The sequence below is a fragment of the Aspergillus caelatus genome (assembly GCF_009193585.1).
Source record: "Aspergillus caelatus strain CBS 763.97 unplaced genomic scaffold BDV27scaffold_30, whole genome shotgun sequence".
Taxonomy (NCBI): domain Eukaryota; kingdom Fungi; phylum Ascomycota; class Eurotiomycetes; order Eurotiales; family Aspergillaceae; genus Aspergillus; species Aspergillus caelatus.
The window spans coordinates 150,525-167,265 of NW_022475293.1; the positions used below are offsets into that span (position 1 = coordinate 150,525).

At 48.9% G+C, this 16,741-nt stretch overlaps 4 protein-coding genes across 4 annotated transcripts; all 4 read left to right on the forward strand.

The window, feature by feature from the left end:
• Nucleotides 1-282: 282 nt before the first annotated feature.
• On the forward strand, nucleotides 283-4,273 carry pakA (mitogen-activated protein kinase kinase kinase kinase STE20). The gene is made up of 4 exons (XM_032065835.1): nucleotides 283-2,943; nucleotides 3,005-3,104; nucleotides 3,156-3,490; nucleotides 3,542-4,273. The coding sequence occupies exons 1-4, from the start codon at nucleotides 937-939 to the stop codon at nucleotides 3,644-3,646; spliced, it is 2,547 nt and encodes an 848-aa protein (XP_031930932.1). The 5' UTR covers nucleotides 283-936; the 3' UTR covers nucleotides 3,647-4,273.
• Nucleotides 4,274-4,869: 596 nt separating this feature from the next.
• On the forward strand, nucleotides 4,870-7,970 carry BDV27DRAFT_123277 (ESCRT-0 subunit protein HSE1). Its single transcript, XM_032065836.1, has 9 exons — nucleotides 4,870-5,290; nucleotides 5,398-5,447; nucleotides 5,524-5,558; nucleotides 5,630-5,705; nucleotides 5,768-5,866; nucleotides 5,922-6,042; nucleotides 6,103-6,714; nucleotides 6,765-6,974; nucleotides 7,030-7,970. Exons 1-9 carry the CDS (start codon nucleotides 5,251-5,253, stop codon nucleotides 7,593-7,595), a joined length of 1,809 nt encoding a protein of 602 aa, XP_031930933.1. The 5' UTR covers nucleotides 4,870-5,250; the 3' UTR covers nucleotides 7,596-7,970.
• A 1,082-nt stretch (nucleotides 7,971-9,052) lies between these two features.
• On the forward strand, nucleotides 9,053-13,082 carry pan2n2 (poly(A)-specific ribonuclease). Its single transcript, XM_032065837.1, has 5 exons — nucleotides 9,053-9,411; nucleotides 9,471-10,768; nucleotides 10,825-11,290; nucleotides 11,354-11,940; nucleotides 11,998-13,082. Exons 1-5 carry the CDS (start codon nucleotides 9,283-9,285, stop codon nucleotides 12,923-12,925), a joined length of 3,408 nt encoding a protein of 1,135 aa, XP_031930934.1. The 5' UTR covers nucleotides 9,053-9,282; the 3' UTR covers nucleotides 12,926-13,082.
• A 213-nt stretch (nucleotides 13,083-13,295) lies between these two features.
• Nucleotides 13,296-16,406, forward strand: BDV27DRAFT_123280 (putative translation elongation factor EF-1 subunit). The gene is made up of 5 exons (XM_032065838.1): nucleotides 13,296-13,704; nucleotides 13,805-13,867; nucleotides 14,047-14,793; nucleotides 14,846-15,028; nucleotides 15,084-16,406. Exons 1-5 carry the CDS (start codon nucleotides 13,476-13,478, stop codon nucleotides 16,289-16,291), a joined length of 2,430 nt encoding a protein of 809 aa, XP_031930935.1. The 5' UTR covers nucleotides 13,296-13,475; the 3' UTR covers nucleotides 16,292-16,406.
• The last annotated feature ends 335 nt before the right edge of the window (nucleotides 16,407-16,741 follow it).

A 16,741-nucleotide genomic window follows, 5' to 3' on the forward strand; every position in this document is an offset into this window, starting at 1 on the left:
CAACGGTGACAATGGGATCAAGCCAAGTCAACAACCCCAGTGGCTGGCCTGTGAAAGAAATTATCCTTCCCCATAAGTGCTGCATGTACCGTTGTTAATAATATTATTATTGCAAGTATTGACGCTGGACGGGCCGTTTGGCACTCGCTTGTCCCCCGTAGCTGGTCCAGCCTCCAATCTAACTAAATCACTGCCCCCCCAACTGAGGTTGATTAATTATTCTCCGTACTCCTCTTCTCGAGTTGTCACCGTCATAGCATTGGTATTGCGTTTTCTTTTTCTTTTTCTTTTTTTCTCTGCTTTGCTTTTCCCACCCCATGGGTTGCAGATCTGTGTGTTGAGCTGTCGGTTAATCACATCTCTTTCTCAAGTTTCTTTTTTGCTTTTGTCCTGTCCTCTATTCATAAAAATTGCTCATTTTATTATATATTATTTATTATTTTATTATTTTTTTTTGGGTTCCCCTTTCATGCTCCTCCCTCTCGGAGTTGAAAGCCCGTCACCGCCTTTAAAGTCTACTTTATCGAATTAATCGTTTGGACAGTTTTGTTTCTGATCCATCCAGCGAGCGGCTCTCCACGTGCTAACCACTGGTTGACGGTAGCCCGCGGCAGCTTCTTTTCGTGCCCTCCTCCCTTGCATTGCTATCTGGATCTTCTTGCATCCCCGATCCCCTCATTGCTCCAACGACAACCTTCCTCTCAGTGGACACATCCTACCATACAGCATCACGCACCCCCCGGAAGTACTACCTAGTTCCACAATCGATATTGACGGACTGGGCTGCCCAGCCAGAAAGCACCGCCTCACCACAGGTGGCTTTCCCCCCCCCCTCCAGTCCCTCCAATCAAGCCCATCACTGAGCCTAGCGGCACTTACCCTGCGACCACCAAACCTCCCGACCTGCTGGAACACCCCCCCTAAAATACGCACGTCATGAATCACGATAGTTTTTCTTCCCTCAAATTTCGACGACCGTCAAGCAAGCTTCACAAGGACGCTCCTAGTATCGGTTCCCGCATGCTTAAGAGTCAGCAGAGCAACACGTCACTTAAACGACACCCCTCAGCGCCCGTGTACCCGCGTTCTTCTGCCAGCAGAAGCCGAGAACATTCGCGCACGAGATCCAACGCATACGGATCTTCTACATCCTCTCTGGATCAGAACAGTGGCGGGCCATCCCCAGTTTTTGCAAACAACGAATCTGGCTATTTCTCTGGTAACCACAACACAACCAAATCCCGCCCACCCCATTCGGGACGATTCTCACTCAACGACCAAAGCTCAGATGAATTGATCGGTACGCCGTTTGATTCACGGGGTATGCTAAGTGCTTTGCAAGAAAATACTGCCGAGTCCGACAAACAACCCATCCAGAAACCTCCGACGTTGCGGTCTCAGACAGCCCCCGACACTCGAGGACTTAGACAATCTGCTAGCTTCACCGCCCTACACAACCGTATGGATGCCCTAGTAAACAGAACGGATAGCGATCGCTCGACGAATACTAAGCGATATTCCGATGAGGGAAATGGCACTAAACCGGTGGGGCGAAGTAAGAAAGCCAGTTTCTCCAGCTTCGTCAACAGCATGCTGGGTTCTCCTCGTGGTATTAAGATCTCTGCACCGGAAAATCCCGTCCATGTCACACATGTTGGCTATGATAATCAGACGGGCCAGTTCACTGGCCTGCCTAAAGAATGGCAACGGCTGTTACAGGAAAGCGGTATCTCAAAGAAGGAGCAGGAAGAACACCCGCAAACTATGGTTGATATCATGAGATTCTACGAGAAGAATGCGCAAGGAGATGATGAGGTGTGGCACAAGTTTGACCACGCATATGCCCATCATCAACCAGTTACCACTTCCTCGTCGCAGCCCAGTTCTGGTGGCTCGACTCCCTATGGCACGGTGGGCCAGCGAGCCTCATCTCCCACGAGTCCCCGCTTTCCACAAAACCATGAGGGGAGTTTTGAGAATCCAAGAGCTCCACCTCCGATCCCCCGGGGTGCTCCAGCGGTAGCCCAGGCTATGTCACCCCCTGTCAGTGGCCTTGTACCCAATCGGGCTCCTCCAAGGCCCCCAGCTGCCGCTAATATGACGCCCGCCCGCCCTGCTCCTCAGCCCCCAACTACTGCTTCATACACTACGACAAGACCAGTACAGGATCCCTGGCCTCAGTTCGGAACGATTCCGGAGAATGCTCAGCCATTTGGCACACCACCCATCCTGGAATCCGAGCCGTTGCAGTCTGGGCCGCAGCTGAGCAGATCAAACTCCAAGGCTAACGGCGCAGCGGCTCCATGGGTGTCACCAGCTGTTGCTTCTACGCCAACACAGTACCAACAACAACAGGAGCAAGCGATGGCTACAGCCCAACAGGCAATTGCAAGCAAGCAGCTTGACCGCAGCCAAAGCCTACGCCAACAGCAGGCACAGCATCCAAAACAAAAACAAGCGACGCAACCAACTCCACAACAGGTGTCGCCTGTGGAGGATCCATCTGCTGCGCTTCAACAAGGCGCTCGTGCCGTTCCCGCTGCTCGCCCACGGCAACGAGCTCGCCAGAGCAATGCCATGGATATACGGTCACGATTGGTCGCCATTTGCACCCCTGGCGATCCAACTAAGATGTACTACAACTTGAACAAGATTGGCCAGGGTGCTTCTGGTGGCGTATTCACTGCGTACCACAATGGAACAGGCAGCTGTGTTGCCATAAAGCAAATGAATCTTGATCTGCAGCCAAAGAAGGATCTTATTATAAATGAGATTCTCGTCATGAAAGACAGTAAGCACAAGAACATAGTCAATTTCCTGGACAGTTATCTTCATGGCCTGGACCTCTGGGTGGTGATGGAATATATGGAGGGTGGCAGTCTTACCGATGTGGTCACTTTCAATATCATGAGTGAAGGGCAGATTGCTGCCGTCTGCAGAGAGGTGAGTTTCCCAAAATACCCTTGTTCACATGAGGGCCGGATCCTAACCATTTCCCCTGAAGACTCTGAATGGCCTACAGCACCTTCACTCCAAAGGTGTAATCCATCGTGATATCAAGTCAGACAACATTCTCCTCTCATTGGATGGCAATATAAAATTGAGTAAGTCTCCTTTCGTTCATATTTCACCCTATATCTATTAACCTAGTATAGCTGATTTTGGATTCTGCGCCCAAATTAACGACTCGCACAATAAACGAAACACTATGGTCGGCACCCCATACTGGATGGCTCCGGAAGTCGTCACGAGAAAAGAGTATGGTCGCAAAGTTGACATTTGGAGCTTGGGAATTATGGCTATCGAGATGATTGAGGGCGAGCCTCCGTATCTCACCGAGTCACCTTTGCGGGCACTATACTTGATCGCAACGAATGGGACTCCCACGATCAAGGATGAGCAGAGCTTGACGCCGGTTTTCCGAGACTTCTTGCATCTTGCACTGAAGGTCGATCCCGAAAAGAGAGCCTCCGCCCATGACTTGTTGAAGGTATGTTCCCGACTCCAGTCAACAGAAGTTGTGCTAACGCATTGCAAACAGCACCCTTTTATGTCTTTTTGTGCTCCTCTATCCCATCTAGCACCTCTTGTAAAAGCCGCACGGCTCAGCAGGGCCCAGGAGAAAGCTCAAAAAGGGGGTCATTGAGCCTCTTCACATTTAATTGTCTCTATATACGTCGATGTCTTCTGTCTTCTCCAGATACCCATTGCTCCTGATGTTTTCTTATATCTTGCTGGGCCATGATATGCTGCTGCTGCATAATGGCACAATCTTTCATGACGACCTCCCATGCCCGTGTTTCTCTTCTTCTGGATCTAAATCTCATAGATGGCGATGATTGATGGCTTTGCACTTCTTGCTTTCCTGCTGTGACAGGGCTTACGAAAAATTCCCACCTTACCTCACGTTCGAATATATTCTCTTACTGTGATGATGTTATTTCATACCTCACTCTTTTTATTTGTATCATCACCGATATTTGGGATGATGAAAAATACTGTAAATCCTATATGCGGTTCCCTTCGTTTATCATTATTGGCCGGTAATTCTGCTTTATGGGCCAGCGGGATTGAAAGCTAGAGCTAGCGGGATATGACCCTTCATAATGAATGAGCTTCCATGTGGGAAGAGTAACCTAGGCTTCAGCAGCACATACCAAGGCACGGCTAGGCCTCTTCCCGGTTTAATATATGACTTCTTGTTCACTATCCTCATGATGTCCGCTACTTTCCTGGCAGTTTAGATATTAGTTCAATTAAAATGAGCGCAGTCTTTTCCGATGTCCTCTCCGTTAACATAGTTCTCATAATGAGCTGAACCGAACGGCGACTGAAAAGCTACTGAGGTTGTACATATATCCCGTCTGGGTGATCTTCGGTATTTGTACTACAGATTCGCGAGGTATTCTGCACAGCGTTCTGGTCTCTCTAGTAGCTCTGCGAAAGACAGTTGTGCTTTAAATAGTTCAAGAATGTAATGCCTACGGGACACGTAAAATCATGGTAATGTGTATTTTTGTCCACTTCAAATTCTGGGTATTGGTTAGGCAGTTGTATCCATCTCGTGGACGTACTTATCCCAATCCAAGTGAAAGGAACCAATACTCATAGTGTTTTGTATTTGCTTTTTTACAATTATGCGGTACACTATCTACCTAGACACCAGGAGTACTGGTAACCATCGTGGAAGTGGGCTGGTACATATGTACTGTACCTGCCTGATAAGTTTCCGTCATAGTTGGTAATATCGTCATAGGGCCCGAACTCGCTTATTCGGGCGTAGCGCGCGGCCAGTCAGCGTCAGAGGCGCAGCTCTCCGCCTGCGCGATCACCTGTTTAGGAGGATACTAGTACTACTAGGACCGTAAGGCAGTATCAGTTGCAGCCTGCCACTGAATGCCCGAGATCTTAACGTTCCTTCGTTATTCCTGAGATCCCTCCCAGTTCTTAGCGGGAGCCTGTTGCCCCTTATAATCTCCACGAAGCCAATAGCCACTGCTCAACAGCGAGCCGACTTCTGTCTTTCGTCTCGATACCGTCGACCGGTTCCCCGCACCGGGCGTTGATCAGGGACCTGGAGGCCATCAGAATTTAGTGGCTACATCTAGCCGAGTCAATACCTGCAGGCGATCAACTTCCCTAGACCGACTACAAGCCTCGTATTCTCTTGAGCGAAATACGATCCTACCTGTCACCGTCAATTCAGACATTACGCTGTCGGTTAGCTTAGCTTGAGGAAGAACAACCACGATGTTCCGCGCACAGCAGAACGCTTTTGATGACGCAGTCGGTACGATATCCTAGTCACACATTCTTCATACTGCCATGCAATGCGTGGACGAGATATCCGGCCAGTTTCTTTGTAGAGCTTACTGACGTGACTCTTTGCGCAATTAGCCAAGGCGACTGACGAAAATCTGACATCGGAGAATTGGGAATATATTCTTGTATGGGAACTTTTTCAACACTTCAATCTACCGCAATCAGATTTGGGTGTACTTATCTGATGTCTTGATCTAATAGGATGTGTGCGATAAAGTTGCGGCGGAGGAGTCTGGGTAAGTCTGGTCCTTTGGTCTATCTGTCCGGGTCTGTACGAATCTGTGCTAATATGGGTTCCTGGGTATAGTGCGAAAGATGCCGTTGCGGCTCTGATCAAGAGACTTGCGCATAGAAACGCGAATGTACAACTGTATACTCTGGAGGTTCGCACCCCCGTTCAAAACACCTAGAATATGTCCGGGACAAACTCTCACATTTCTCATAGTTGGGCAATGCTTTGGCACAGAATTGCGGTCCGAAGATACACCGTGAACTGGCTTCGCGAAGCTTCACGGATGCCCTGCTCCGTCTTGCTAGTGATAGAGTACGTATCGTTGCCGTACTGCATCTGACGTAGGCTCTGACAACGTTCCCGGCAGAACACCCACCAGCAGGTCAAGGCAAAGATTCTAGAGCGTATGCAAGAGTGGACAGACATGTTTTCAAGTAACCCAGACTTCGGTATTATGGAGCAAGCATATATGAAGTTGAAGACACAGAGTAAGTTACTGACGGAACGTTACATTGGTGGGACTCGTTACTTACATCCTAATCGGGCAGACCCGAACCTGCAGCCCCCTTCAAAGCCCGTGAAGACAGAGATAACGGATGCGGATCGTCAGAAAGAAGAGGAGGAATTGCAAATGGCGCTAGCGCTCTCAATTAGAGAAAAGAACCCTGTGGCCCCTGAGCCAAAGCCGGAGTCAAGTACTTCTAGTGCTGCTCCTGCCAGCCAGGCACAAGCTCCGACACATCAGGCGGTTCCTTCTGGTACTTCTGCTGCCACGGTCTCGCGAGTTAGGGCGCTCTATGACTTCCAGCCTTCAGAACCTGGCGAACTACAATTCCGCAGAGGCGATGTCATTGCAGTGCTCGAATCCGTGTATAAGGATTGGTGGAAAGGCTCTCTAAGAGGGCAAACAGGCATTTTCCCCCTCAACTATGTTGAAAAGCTCCCTGATCCTACAGTTGAAGAGTTACAGCGGGAAGCTCAGATGGAAGGCGAGGTGTTCGGCCAGATAAAGAACGTTGAGAAATTATTGACACTCCTCAGCACGCGTAGCACCGAACCAAACGTTCAGGATAATGAGGAAATCACGGCCCTGTACCACTCAACTTTGGCAATTCGACCTAAGCTGATTGAGCTCATCGGCAAATATTCTCAGAAAAAAGGTATAGTCGCTTGAACGTCCGCTTCAGTTCGTTTGCTGATGCGTACCAAGATGAGTTTACCCAACTTAATGAGAAGTTCATTAAAGCGAGACGGGACTATGAATCTCTTCTGGAGGCATCCATGTCGCACCCCGCCCAGCCTCCGTATGGCAGGCCTGGTCCATCCCAGTATGGGTATCCCGGGCCTGCGGCATCCATGGGCTATCCTCAGGGCCCTCCGCAATCTGATCCTCAAAGATATTTCAGCCCTCGGCCTCAAGGTTTGTGATCGCCAGTGGATATTATCAGCAAGCATAGCTCTAATTTCACGAGAAGAAACCCAATCACACCAGCCCAATACATCCCCTTACTACGGTGCAGACCAAGCGCCTATGTACCCTCCGCCGTCTCAATCCCCCGATCAACGGAACTGCACACCCCCAGCTGGAGCATCCTATCAGCCTGTGCATCATCGACCAGAATCAACATATGAACACCCGCAAGAACTGGGAACATCTGTTTATGACTCCCCTGTGGAGCATCCTTCCGCAAGCCAACGGCTTCCATATCCTGCTAGTGGACAAGCCCCGCCGGCTGCCCAGCCACCCTTCCAGCAACATCAGCAGCAACAACAACAACAACAACAACAACAACAACAACAGCAACAACAACAACAGGAATACCCCCCTTATGCCCCTGAGGATGCAGCTAAGCCACAGGCCCCGTACCCTACAGGCTCAGCTTCCAATCAACAACCACCAATGCATCAGCCACCCCCTGTCCCAGGCACATCGTCAACACCGACACCTTACCCTTTAACCCCCGGAGCAGGAGGCTATCAAGCATACAACCCATCGCAAGGAACGGCGCCTAACTCCAACCCGGCTTCATTTTATCGCTAATAGCTAGCGGCGAGGCTTACAAGATCTGAATATCATGATTTCACCTAATGGAATGGCGTATTGGCACCATTTTCCCATTGAGGTTTGTGTAACGCGATGAGGGTTTGATGCTTGGTCTCGGGTCTAGGCGAGCGCCGGGGGATTGCTTTTTCTTGTTCTGTTACATTAGCCTGCTTTGTCGATCTTGGTAGCCGTGTGTTCAATCATTTACTTGCGCTCTGTTTTGTGCCTAGCCAAATGACGAATATGGACGTTTGCCATGTGTTCGATGCACTTCGTTTGAATATGCAGATGGAATCCGCATAGTCGCAACAGTTCAGAATCAGAAATGATCACGATATGGCTAGACTGATCTGCATCCCAGTAGTATGTCCATGTACTTACTGGCACTGGTTGTGAACGCCTCTAGACTAGTCGCAGCCGATAGAAACGGCAGCGTGTGGACGTCTCCCTTAGCACCGATTAAAAGCTCTACCAATCGTACGCTCAGCGAAGATTATTACATCTTGTAGAATAAATCTATCGCCGTCATGCAATAGAAGTTGGTATATAGGTACAACTACTTGTAAGCGCACTATTCTACAACGGGGGGTGAAGAAGGGGCTAAACCCTAGTTTTATACAGTCTCCAGAGGGGGAATGTGATCCTGTATCTTCTGAAGGCTCAAGACCTCGAGCTTATCACGCCTTTAAAAGCGATTGCTTTTTCAAATAAAGAATCAAGTCAAATGCCTTACTGTACAATGCATAATCTGATAAAAATTTAAATTTACATGATCCCTTTTGGCGGATTCATTAATACTGCAGTATGCAAGCAACGAAGGCCTTTTCCACGGTCGGAATTTTCCCCCTGAGCTAAGTATTGTCATCTGGCGGTCCTTTCTGGCTGTCCTATGATATGGCACAATGTGCGGTCAATCGCATTTAAGTAGTACCATAAATGAGCTGGATTACTATTCTGTATGAGTACTTGCAATATAGTTTAAGTTTCGTTAAGCTTTACGTGCAATGAGTATACTTTATTTCCGTGCTGAATTGGCATTGGATATTAGTGCTATCTTCCATGTATGTCCTATGGATTGTTTTGCCTAGTGTGTTCTAAACTTTTGATGCGAGTCTATGCTCAAGAAGATATAACTACGAGGCTTGATAGATGGAATTATTATCAAATACATATGACCTCACTGTCCTGATTTGTGGTATAGATATGGCATTAGGGCAAGCAGTACTCCGTACTCCCTACAGGTGCATACTCTATAACTCGGGGACGTACTTTTATGTGTTTTTCCTTTTTGGCTACCTGATCGCTGCCTAAGGCGATACAGCATGCCCCCCGCTCTAGCTTTCACGTGATGACGTGTCGGTACCTCATCAGTATTACCGCCTCACCTGTGCAGATAGCATGCTTGGGGGGCTTTCCAAGTATATTTTCGAACACAGACGGGTAATATTACTGGTGAATGGGATAGTTTGGGTCGGCTCCTACCCTTCAAGACCGTGTGCTGCGACCCTGGAAAACGACATTTGTTAGCTCCCCCCGCAATCGCGTCTACGCCGAACAATGCCCGATTTCGCTCTCTTTCCGAATGGACAGGACCGTTTCAGCCTTTAGGAATCACACACGCCGTCTGCACCTGATTTAAAGACGACAGAGGCTCGGGCGAAGACCCGGGTGCAATGTTAGCACCATGGAAGCCGATTGGGATGAACTGTCGCGCATTCCGGTGCCACCTCCAAGCCCACATGGCATGCCTACAATTGCGACAGCAATAGCTTTTGATGATGTGATGGAACTGCTGTGGGCAGGGAACGAATATGTAAGGCCATTCATTCTGAAAGTTGACCATGTGCTGATCTGCGTCTGCTTCGTCGGTAGGGCCGAATCACTTCCTTTTGCGGTCCAGAATTACAGAGGTATACCTCCGTTCGCGCACACCCAGTCTCCGAAGGCCCCGTGCGGCAGATACTATTTCATGATAGGGGCGTGATCTCGTTGTCTTCGAAGAGTGTTCATATGATAACCCGGCGTGGCCTGACGCAATGGCACATTACGCATGAGGATATGACGGATCTACGTTGCATGAGTTTCACAGCACAATTGAACAAAGTTATAGTGGCCGGGTGTCAGAAGACAATGTTTACAATTGATATCGATAAGGGACACATAGTCGACAAGCTACCGACGGAATATAATTACACGATGATGAAAAAGAGTCGATATCTTTGTGCTGCGACAGATACCGGATCAGTGAACGCCTTGAGCCTCACCGATTTCCGTGTCGTCAAGTCTTGGAAGGCTCATGGAACAGCTGTCAATGATATGGATGCTAGGAATGACCTTCTAGTCACCTGTGGATTTTCGGTCAGACATCTGGGATCACCCATCGTCGATCCCTTGGCCAACGTTTATGATCTCAAAACACTGTCGCCATTACCTCCTATACCTTTCCATGCTGGGGCTGCGTATGTGCGCATGCATCCTAAACTGCATACCACTAGTTTCGTTGCGTCTCAGACCGGTCAGCTGCAGGTGGTTGACCTCATGAACCCTAACGCAATCAACCTCCGCCAGGCCAATGTTTCGTTCATGCTTGGTATCGATTTGTCGCCTTCTGGGGAGGCGTTAGCCATAAATGATGCAGAGTGCGCGATCCACTTGTGGGGTTCTCCATCGAAGGTACACTTCAACGAGATGAGCAAGGAAGTTGAATTTGCAGATGTACCTGCCCGACCTCCACCCCTTGACTGGTCACCCGATACGCCCTTGAATATGATTGGCATGCCATATTACCACGAGCGCTTGTTTTCTGCATGGCCGAGCCACCTTGTTTTTGAGATCGGCAGCCCGCCGGCCTCTATTGACCAAGCACTAATTCCCTACCTCCGTCCCGCGGAGATTGGGCACTATGCACCAAACCCAAAGAAGACTCGACGAAATCAAGTAGAAAATACTCGCGCACTGGCCAATTCTGAATCTGCTCTTATTGCGCCGAAGTTCTTGAGCGAAAAGGCAAGAGAACAAAGTAAGGCGAAGTCGGATGGCCTCGTTACTGATGCAGCAGAGACACTTGCGGGCACGAAGCTTAACGGTGAAGCAGAGGATGACCCTCTTCTCAAATACAGTAATGTCGAGATCAAATACAGCCGATTTGGTGTCGATGATTTCGACTTTAGGTAAGCCACACACTGAGCTCTTCGAACCAAAACAGATCAGTTGACATTTGATATAGATTCTATAACCAGACCAAATTCTCTGGTCTGGAGACACACATTGCAAACTCCTTCACGAATGCTCTCCTCCAGCTATTTAAATTCATTCCGTTGATACGAAATGTAGCTCTCCATCACGCCGCAAGCACATGCATATTTGAAAACTGCCTTCTATGTGAGATGGGCTATCTCTTCGATATGCTTGAGAAAGCAGACGGTCAGAACTGTCAAGCGACGAATCTTCTAAAGACTTTCGGCAGTTTTCGGGAAGCCTCCAGTTTGGGGCTGCTTGAAGAGAACTTGACGAATAAGTCATTGTCTACTTCAATTCAGGCTGTCAACAGATTCTTCCTTGGCCAAATTTCTCATGATTTCCGCATGATTCTCCCGAGCTCAGATGATCTCGATCACAAGTTAGCAACCATTGCTTCCGAGTCTATTCGCTGCATGTTTTGCCAGAAGGAAATCGTCCGACCAGGGAATTCGCTGGTTAATGAGTTAATTTATCCAGCAATTGATATAAAGCAGATTCGTAGGAACCCTGCGTACCGTTTCTCAAACATTTTACGAGCAAGCATTGAGCGTGAGACTCAGAACAGAGGATGGTGCAATTACTGCCGACGTTACCAGCAAGTGGCTATTCGGAAGACCGTACATCGCATGCCGCTCGTTATGATGCTCAACACCGCACTAAATAATCCTATCTGCAGACGGCTTTGGGCAATTCCAGGATGGCTACCAGAGGCGGTTGGCCTTGTAGTTGATGCTGGCCAGATTTTGTGCTTTGAAGGGGAAGACCTTCGGATGCGGATGCAGAACAACATGCCGGGCCTTGTGGTGTATGAATTGGTGGGCGTGGTTTCAGAAATTGATATTCCTGAGCATCAGAAAGCTCATCTAGTCTCCTTTATCAATGTGTCCATCTCCTCACGCGAACCGGAAGCTGCCAATAAATGGCATCTGTTCAATGACTTCCTGGTCACGGAAGTAGATAAGGATGAAGCCCTCCGGTTCAGTCAACCGTGGAAAGTGCCGTGTGTGCTGGCATATCAGGTAAAGGATGCTCGCCATGCCAGGGATGACAACTGGAAGAACGTCCTTGACACGACTCTTCTTTATCGCGATTGGTCACTCAAGTAGGTTGATTCTATGCTCCAAATCCTAGATAGTTCCATGCTGACAATTCCTTTCAGTGGCGGTCGCTCCGTGGAATCACTTGCTACTCTTTCAGAGGAAGAGAAACCGACTCCTGGTACTCCTGTTGCCCTCGATACCGAATTTGTTGATCTCGAAAAGGCAGAGATCGACGTGAAAGCCGATGGCTCTCAAGAAATTGTACGACCCAGCAAGAGTGGCCTTGCTCGAGTTTCCGTTCTTAGAGGCTCAGGGACTCGAGAAGGCGTACCTTTTATCGACGATTATATCACCATCAAAGAGACGATTGTTGACTATGTCACTCAGTACTCCGGCATTAAACCCGGTGACTTGGACCCTAGAACTAGTCAACATAATCTTGTCCCACTTAAAGTCGCATATAAGAAGTTGTGGTTACTCCTCAATTTGGGATGCGTTTTTGTCGGGCACGGGTTAGCCTCCGATTTCCGCAAAATCAATATCCAAGTCCCCAAAAGTCAGACAGTCGATACCCAATATTTGTTCTTCCACCCCGGTAAGAATCGGCGTCTCAGTCTCCGATACTTAGCGTGGGCTGTGTTCAAGGAATACATCCAAGAAGAACCCACCGACAATAACCAAGGGCACGACTCTATTGAAGATGCACGTATGGCCCTCCGTCTTTGGAAGAAGTTCCAGGAATATGAAGACGCAGGGGTTGTTTCACAAATACTCGAGGAGCTATTCCGCGAGGGATCCAAACTAGGATTCCGACCACCAGCTCGAAACGGCGCTACAGCCGTTTTATCACGGCCTGGAACTGCAGTGACGATGCAGAATAATAGCGGTAGAAACACCCCCAGCACTCCTGAAGTGACCGCCCCTGCTGCCAGTGCGCCCACCACGCCTAGACAGGGATTCCGACGCTCGGTTGCCCTGACCCCGAGCAATGGCAGCTTTGCTGGTCCGGGAACAGGTGACTTTTTTGGTGGAAGTCCACTGAAATAAACCCCCTCATTTAGAAAGAATCTCGCACTGACGATCATTCATGATGGTATGACTTGTAGTAGGACTGGATAGAAATACGTTAGTGTTGCTGTAAGTAGTAGTTGCTCTGCAGACAGACACGACACTTGTTTTGAGTCACTAGTTGCTTAGAGCCATTTTTAGAAAACAATACAACTTAACTTCAATATTCACATCTGCTATACGGTTTGTTTACAATTTATACTCTTCGGGGATCTATGCTCTACGCAGGGCCAATAAGAGGATCCTTTTTATGTATTAGGGGGGAAAGCGGTCTGCGGAGCGGGGACAATAAATGAGGGAATGACGTGTGGAAGTTCGTCTCTTTCTTCCTTGACAATCTTCTGGAATATTTTCCTGGTCCGCTGCGACAGGTAATTGGCATCTGGTTAATTAGAAGAAACCACTGAGAGACGTAACGTGCTGGAGTACTTGCCCTCATATCATCTTATTTCCCTTCCACACACCAGCCTTGTGCGGCTGAACCCCTCCAAGTCCACCTGCCCCTCCCTCAACAATCACAACCACCACCATGTCGCGCCATCGCGTAAAGGCCGTGGCTTACGATGAGGATGACTTCGACGATGATGGATATGACTCTCCAGATCCCGAAGAACAGGAATTCCTCGAACAGTGTACTGCAGAGGTGTTGAGCCAGCTTCTCGCGGGGTCGCCTTCCGTGACGGCCACGCGAGACGAAGTACAGGAAGCACTATGGCATTACTATAACGACGTGGAAAAGTCTGTGAACTACTTAAGAAGTGAGTTCACGAAAACTGCGCAGATGGACGAACGGGTGTTCCTGTTCAACGGGATAAATCGCTTTGGTGGCATGGACGCTAATTGCGGTGGCATGGTTAGATAAGAAAGCTAAGGACATGAAGAAGAAGGAGAGCGCGTCCGCTCCGGCGGCGAAGGCGAAAGGTAAGCATTGTCACTTTTGGTTCTACAACTTTCCCCAGTTCCCCATGGGTGGGCTCGAGTCTCCGGCGGAATCCCCTTTGTCGCACCTATGCGATAGTGGTGAGTGTAACCTGTCCCTCGTTTTTGACTGGTAAACTGACTCCAAATGGAAGCTCGAGAATATTCTAACAGGTTTTCAGTGCCTGCATACCCTTTACCCCCCGATCTGGCTACGCAAGAAACCCCACATTTCTCCGCCGCAGATTTCTTCCGCGACTCTCCGTGGCTCAATGTCCCAGCGCATCGTAAGGCCGATATTCTCATAGAGCCTCTTTATCCTCGGCTTGGGCTGCTTGGTGGTGCTCCTGAATCTGGTGGAAAAGTTTCGAAACTGGCTGCTTTGGCTGCTGCCCGCAAGAAAAAGGAGGGCGACAAGGCTTCGACTGCGGCCCCTGCGCAGAATGCTGAGGCGGATAAGACACCAGCGCCTTCAACGGAGCAGAAAGGCGCTTCTTTATCTCTCCGTGAAAGGCTTGCTGGCAATGGAAAAGTACAAAAGCCCGAAGGTGCCCAGTCGCCGCGTCCTTTGGGAAAGTTGTCCCGTCCTGGAAGCCATTCGCCACAAAAGACGCCATCTCCTGAACCAATCAAGAAGAATGGGGCGTCGCAGGTTAACCCAGGAAATGTGCAACAAGAGATTACTGCAGAGCCTTTGGTCAAAGAGGAAGAAAAAGAGCAGCCTACGGTCAATATTCGCGCCTCGCCTTCTACTTTCGCTAGCACTATCGTTGGGGATGTTACGCGGCCAAAGATGACCGAGCCCAGTCCCTTATTCTCAGCTTCTTTGGATCTGATGGAGATTTACGGACAAGATCTTACTGAACCCTTTGATTTTACAGGCCCAAGCCCAGATGATGTCATCTTGAACGCACAGAGCTCTGCAAAAGGTTTGGCTATTCGGCGCAAGATATAGGACCTCTCACCCTAATAGACATGCAGGCTTCAAGTCGAAACAGCCTGCTTCTAAGCCGGCTGGCGATAAGAAAAACCAAACCGACTTAGCGGGTGGCATGAACAATCTAAGCGTCGCAGAGAAGGTGACCGTTAAGAGCAAGAACCTGGACGTTGTATCTGAATACCAAAAGTCGAAGCGGAAAAATGCTATGAATTTCGCAGTCATCGGTTCGTTTTCACATACAATTATCATCACCGGATTGTGTTGTTGACTGTGGCTTAGGTCATGTCGATGCCGGAAAAAGTACGCTCATGGGCCGCTTACTTGCTGATCTGAAGGCAATAGACCAACGTACCCTTGACAAGTATCGGCGAGAGGCTGAGAAGATAGGCAAAGGTTCTTTTGCTCTTGCCTGGGTGTTGGATCAAGGTTCCGAGGAGAGAGCACGCGGTGTCACCATCGATATCGCGACTAACAAGTTTGAGACAGAGAAGACCGTCTTCACAATTGTAGATGCTCCCGGCCACAGAGACTTTGTCCCCAATATGATAGCTGGTGCTAGCCAGGCCGATTTTGCTGTTCTTGTTATTGATTCAGGCACGGGGAACTTTGAGTCAGGCTTAAAGGGTCAGACTAAGGAACACGCTCTTCTAGTGCGGAGTATGGGTGTCCAAAGGATTATTGTTGCTGTGAATAAGATGGACTCGGTGCAGTGGAACAAGGATCGCTATGACGAGATCGAGCAGCAGGTTTCAGCTTTCTTGACCACTGCAGGATTCCAAGCCAAAAACATCGCATTTGTGCCATGCTCAGGCATCAGTGGCGACAATGTCACAAAGCGAAGCGAGGATCCAAACGTATCATGGTATACAGGTCGCACCTTAATTGAGGAGCTTGAAGCTACCGAGCCTTACTCTCATGCCCTCGACAAGCCATTGCGAATGACCATTGGTGATGTCTTCCGTGGAAGTGTGCAAAACCCCCTTTCGATCTCTGGTCGAATCGATGCTGGCAGCTTGCAAGTGGGCGACCAAATTCTCACGATGCCTAGCGGCGAAACGGCATTGGTTCGAAGCTTGGAAGTGGACAGTGAACCGAGCGACTGGGCTGTAGCGGGCCAAAACGTGGTCCTCAACCTTGCAAACATTGACCCCATTCACCTGCGTTCTGGCGACGTGATCTGTCGTGCCTCTGCTCCTATTGCTAATATCATATCATTCACAGCCAAGGTGCTGGCATTTGAGCATCTGATGCCCAGCATGGTTGATGTTCATCGGGGACGCCTTCACGTGCCTGGACGGATTAGTCGACTCGTCGCAACGTTGGATAAAGGCTCTGGCGCTGCCATCAAGAAGAAGCCAAAGATCGTTGGACCTGGCTCAGTGGCACGAATCGTTGTGGAAATGGATCATGCAGTGCCTTTAGAGGCGCCGACGAGGATTGTTCTTCGGGCTGGAGGTGATACCGTTGCAGCTGGGTTGTTGGAATGAGTGATTTTTGAGCAGCTTTGCGCTGCCTTTAAGGAGGAATATATTTACTTCGTCAAAGGTCTATTATAGATATACATACTTAACAAAAATGAAGACTACAAGGGTTTTGTATCTCCTCATGCGCCAGGGGTTTAGAAAGCAGTCAAACACCAAGATAGGCCAGACAGTGAGAAAGGAAGTACAAAAGCAAGAGCTTTAGTTGGAAACAAAATCTCAAAATACCGAGCTCTGCGGGACCGACCTTAGGGCTATATGACAATATAGTTTCCGAAATAACCTCTGATATATATCTTCGCACCCCTAGATGCCCCTCAAATAAATTACTCTATCATGTAAGAACCAATACCTACCCTCAAGCCAGTTCTCCACTCATATTCGTCAAGTAAGTCTAAAGGACCCTCCACGGAGAAATACCTCGGAGAAATAGCGTACCGCAAACCCCGGACAAAA

Excerpts from the sequence above, each read along its gene's own strand:
- pan2n2 (XM_032065837.1), top strand. The coding sequence starts at position 9,283 with ATGGAAGCCGATTGGGATGAACTGTCGCGCATTCCGGTGCCACCTCCA. Across the intron at positions 10,769-10,824 it reads GTCGATGATTTCGACTTTAG|ATTCTATAACCAGACCAAAT; the intron begins GTAAGCCACACA and ends CATTTGATATAG. Across the intron at positions 11,291-11,353 it reads TCGTCCGACCAGGGAATTCG|CGTTTCTCAAACATTTTACG; the intron begins CTGGTTAATGAG and ends AACCCTGCGTAC.
- BDV27DRAFT_123280 (XM_032065838.1), top strand. The coding sequence starts at position 13,476 with ATGTCGCGCCATCGCGTAAAGGCCGTGGCTTACGATGAGGATGACTTC. Across the intron at positions 13,868-14,046 it reads TCCGGCGGCGAAGGCGAAAG|TGCCTGCATACCCTTTACCC; the intron begins GTAAGCATTGTC and ends ACAGGTTTTCAG. Across the intron at positions 15,029-15,083 it reads TATGAATTTCGCAGTCATCG|GTCATGTCGATGCCGGAAAA; the intron begins GTTCGTTTTCAC and ends ACTGTGGCTTAG.
- pakA (XM_032065835.1), top strand. The coding sequence starts at position 937 with ATGAATCACGATAGTTTTTCTTCCCTCAAATTTCGACGACCGTCAAGC. Across the intron at positions 3,105-3,155 it reads GGATGGCAATATAAAATTGA|CTGATTTTGGATTCTGCGCC; the intron begins GTAAGTCTCCTT and ends AACCTAGTATAG. Across the intron at positions 3,491-3,541 it reads CCGCCCATGACTTGTTGAAG|CACCCTTTTATGTCTTTTTG; the intron begins GTATGTTCCCGA and ends CATTGCAAACAG.
- BDV27DRAFT_123277 (XM_032065836.1), top strand. The coding sequence starts at position 5,251 with ATGTTCCGCGCACAGCAGAACGCTTTTGATGACGCAGTCG. Across the intron at positions 5,291-5,397 it reads CGCTTTTGATGACGCAGTCG|CCAAGGCGACTGACGAAAAT; the intron begins GTACGATATCCT and ends TTGCGCAATTAG. Across the intron at positions 6,715-6,764 it reads CAAATATTCTCAGAAAAAAG|ATGAGTTTACCCAACTTAAT; the intron begins GTATAGTCGCTT and ends ATGCGTACCAAG.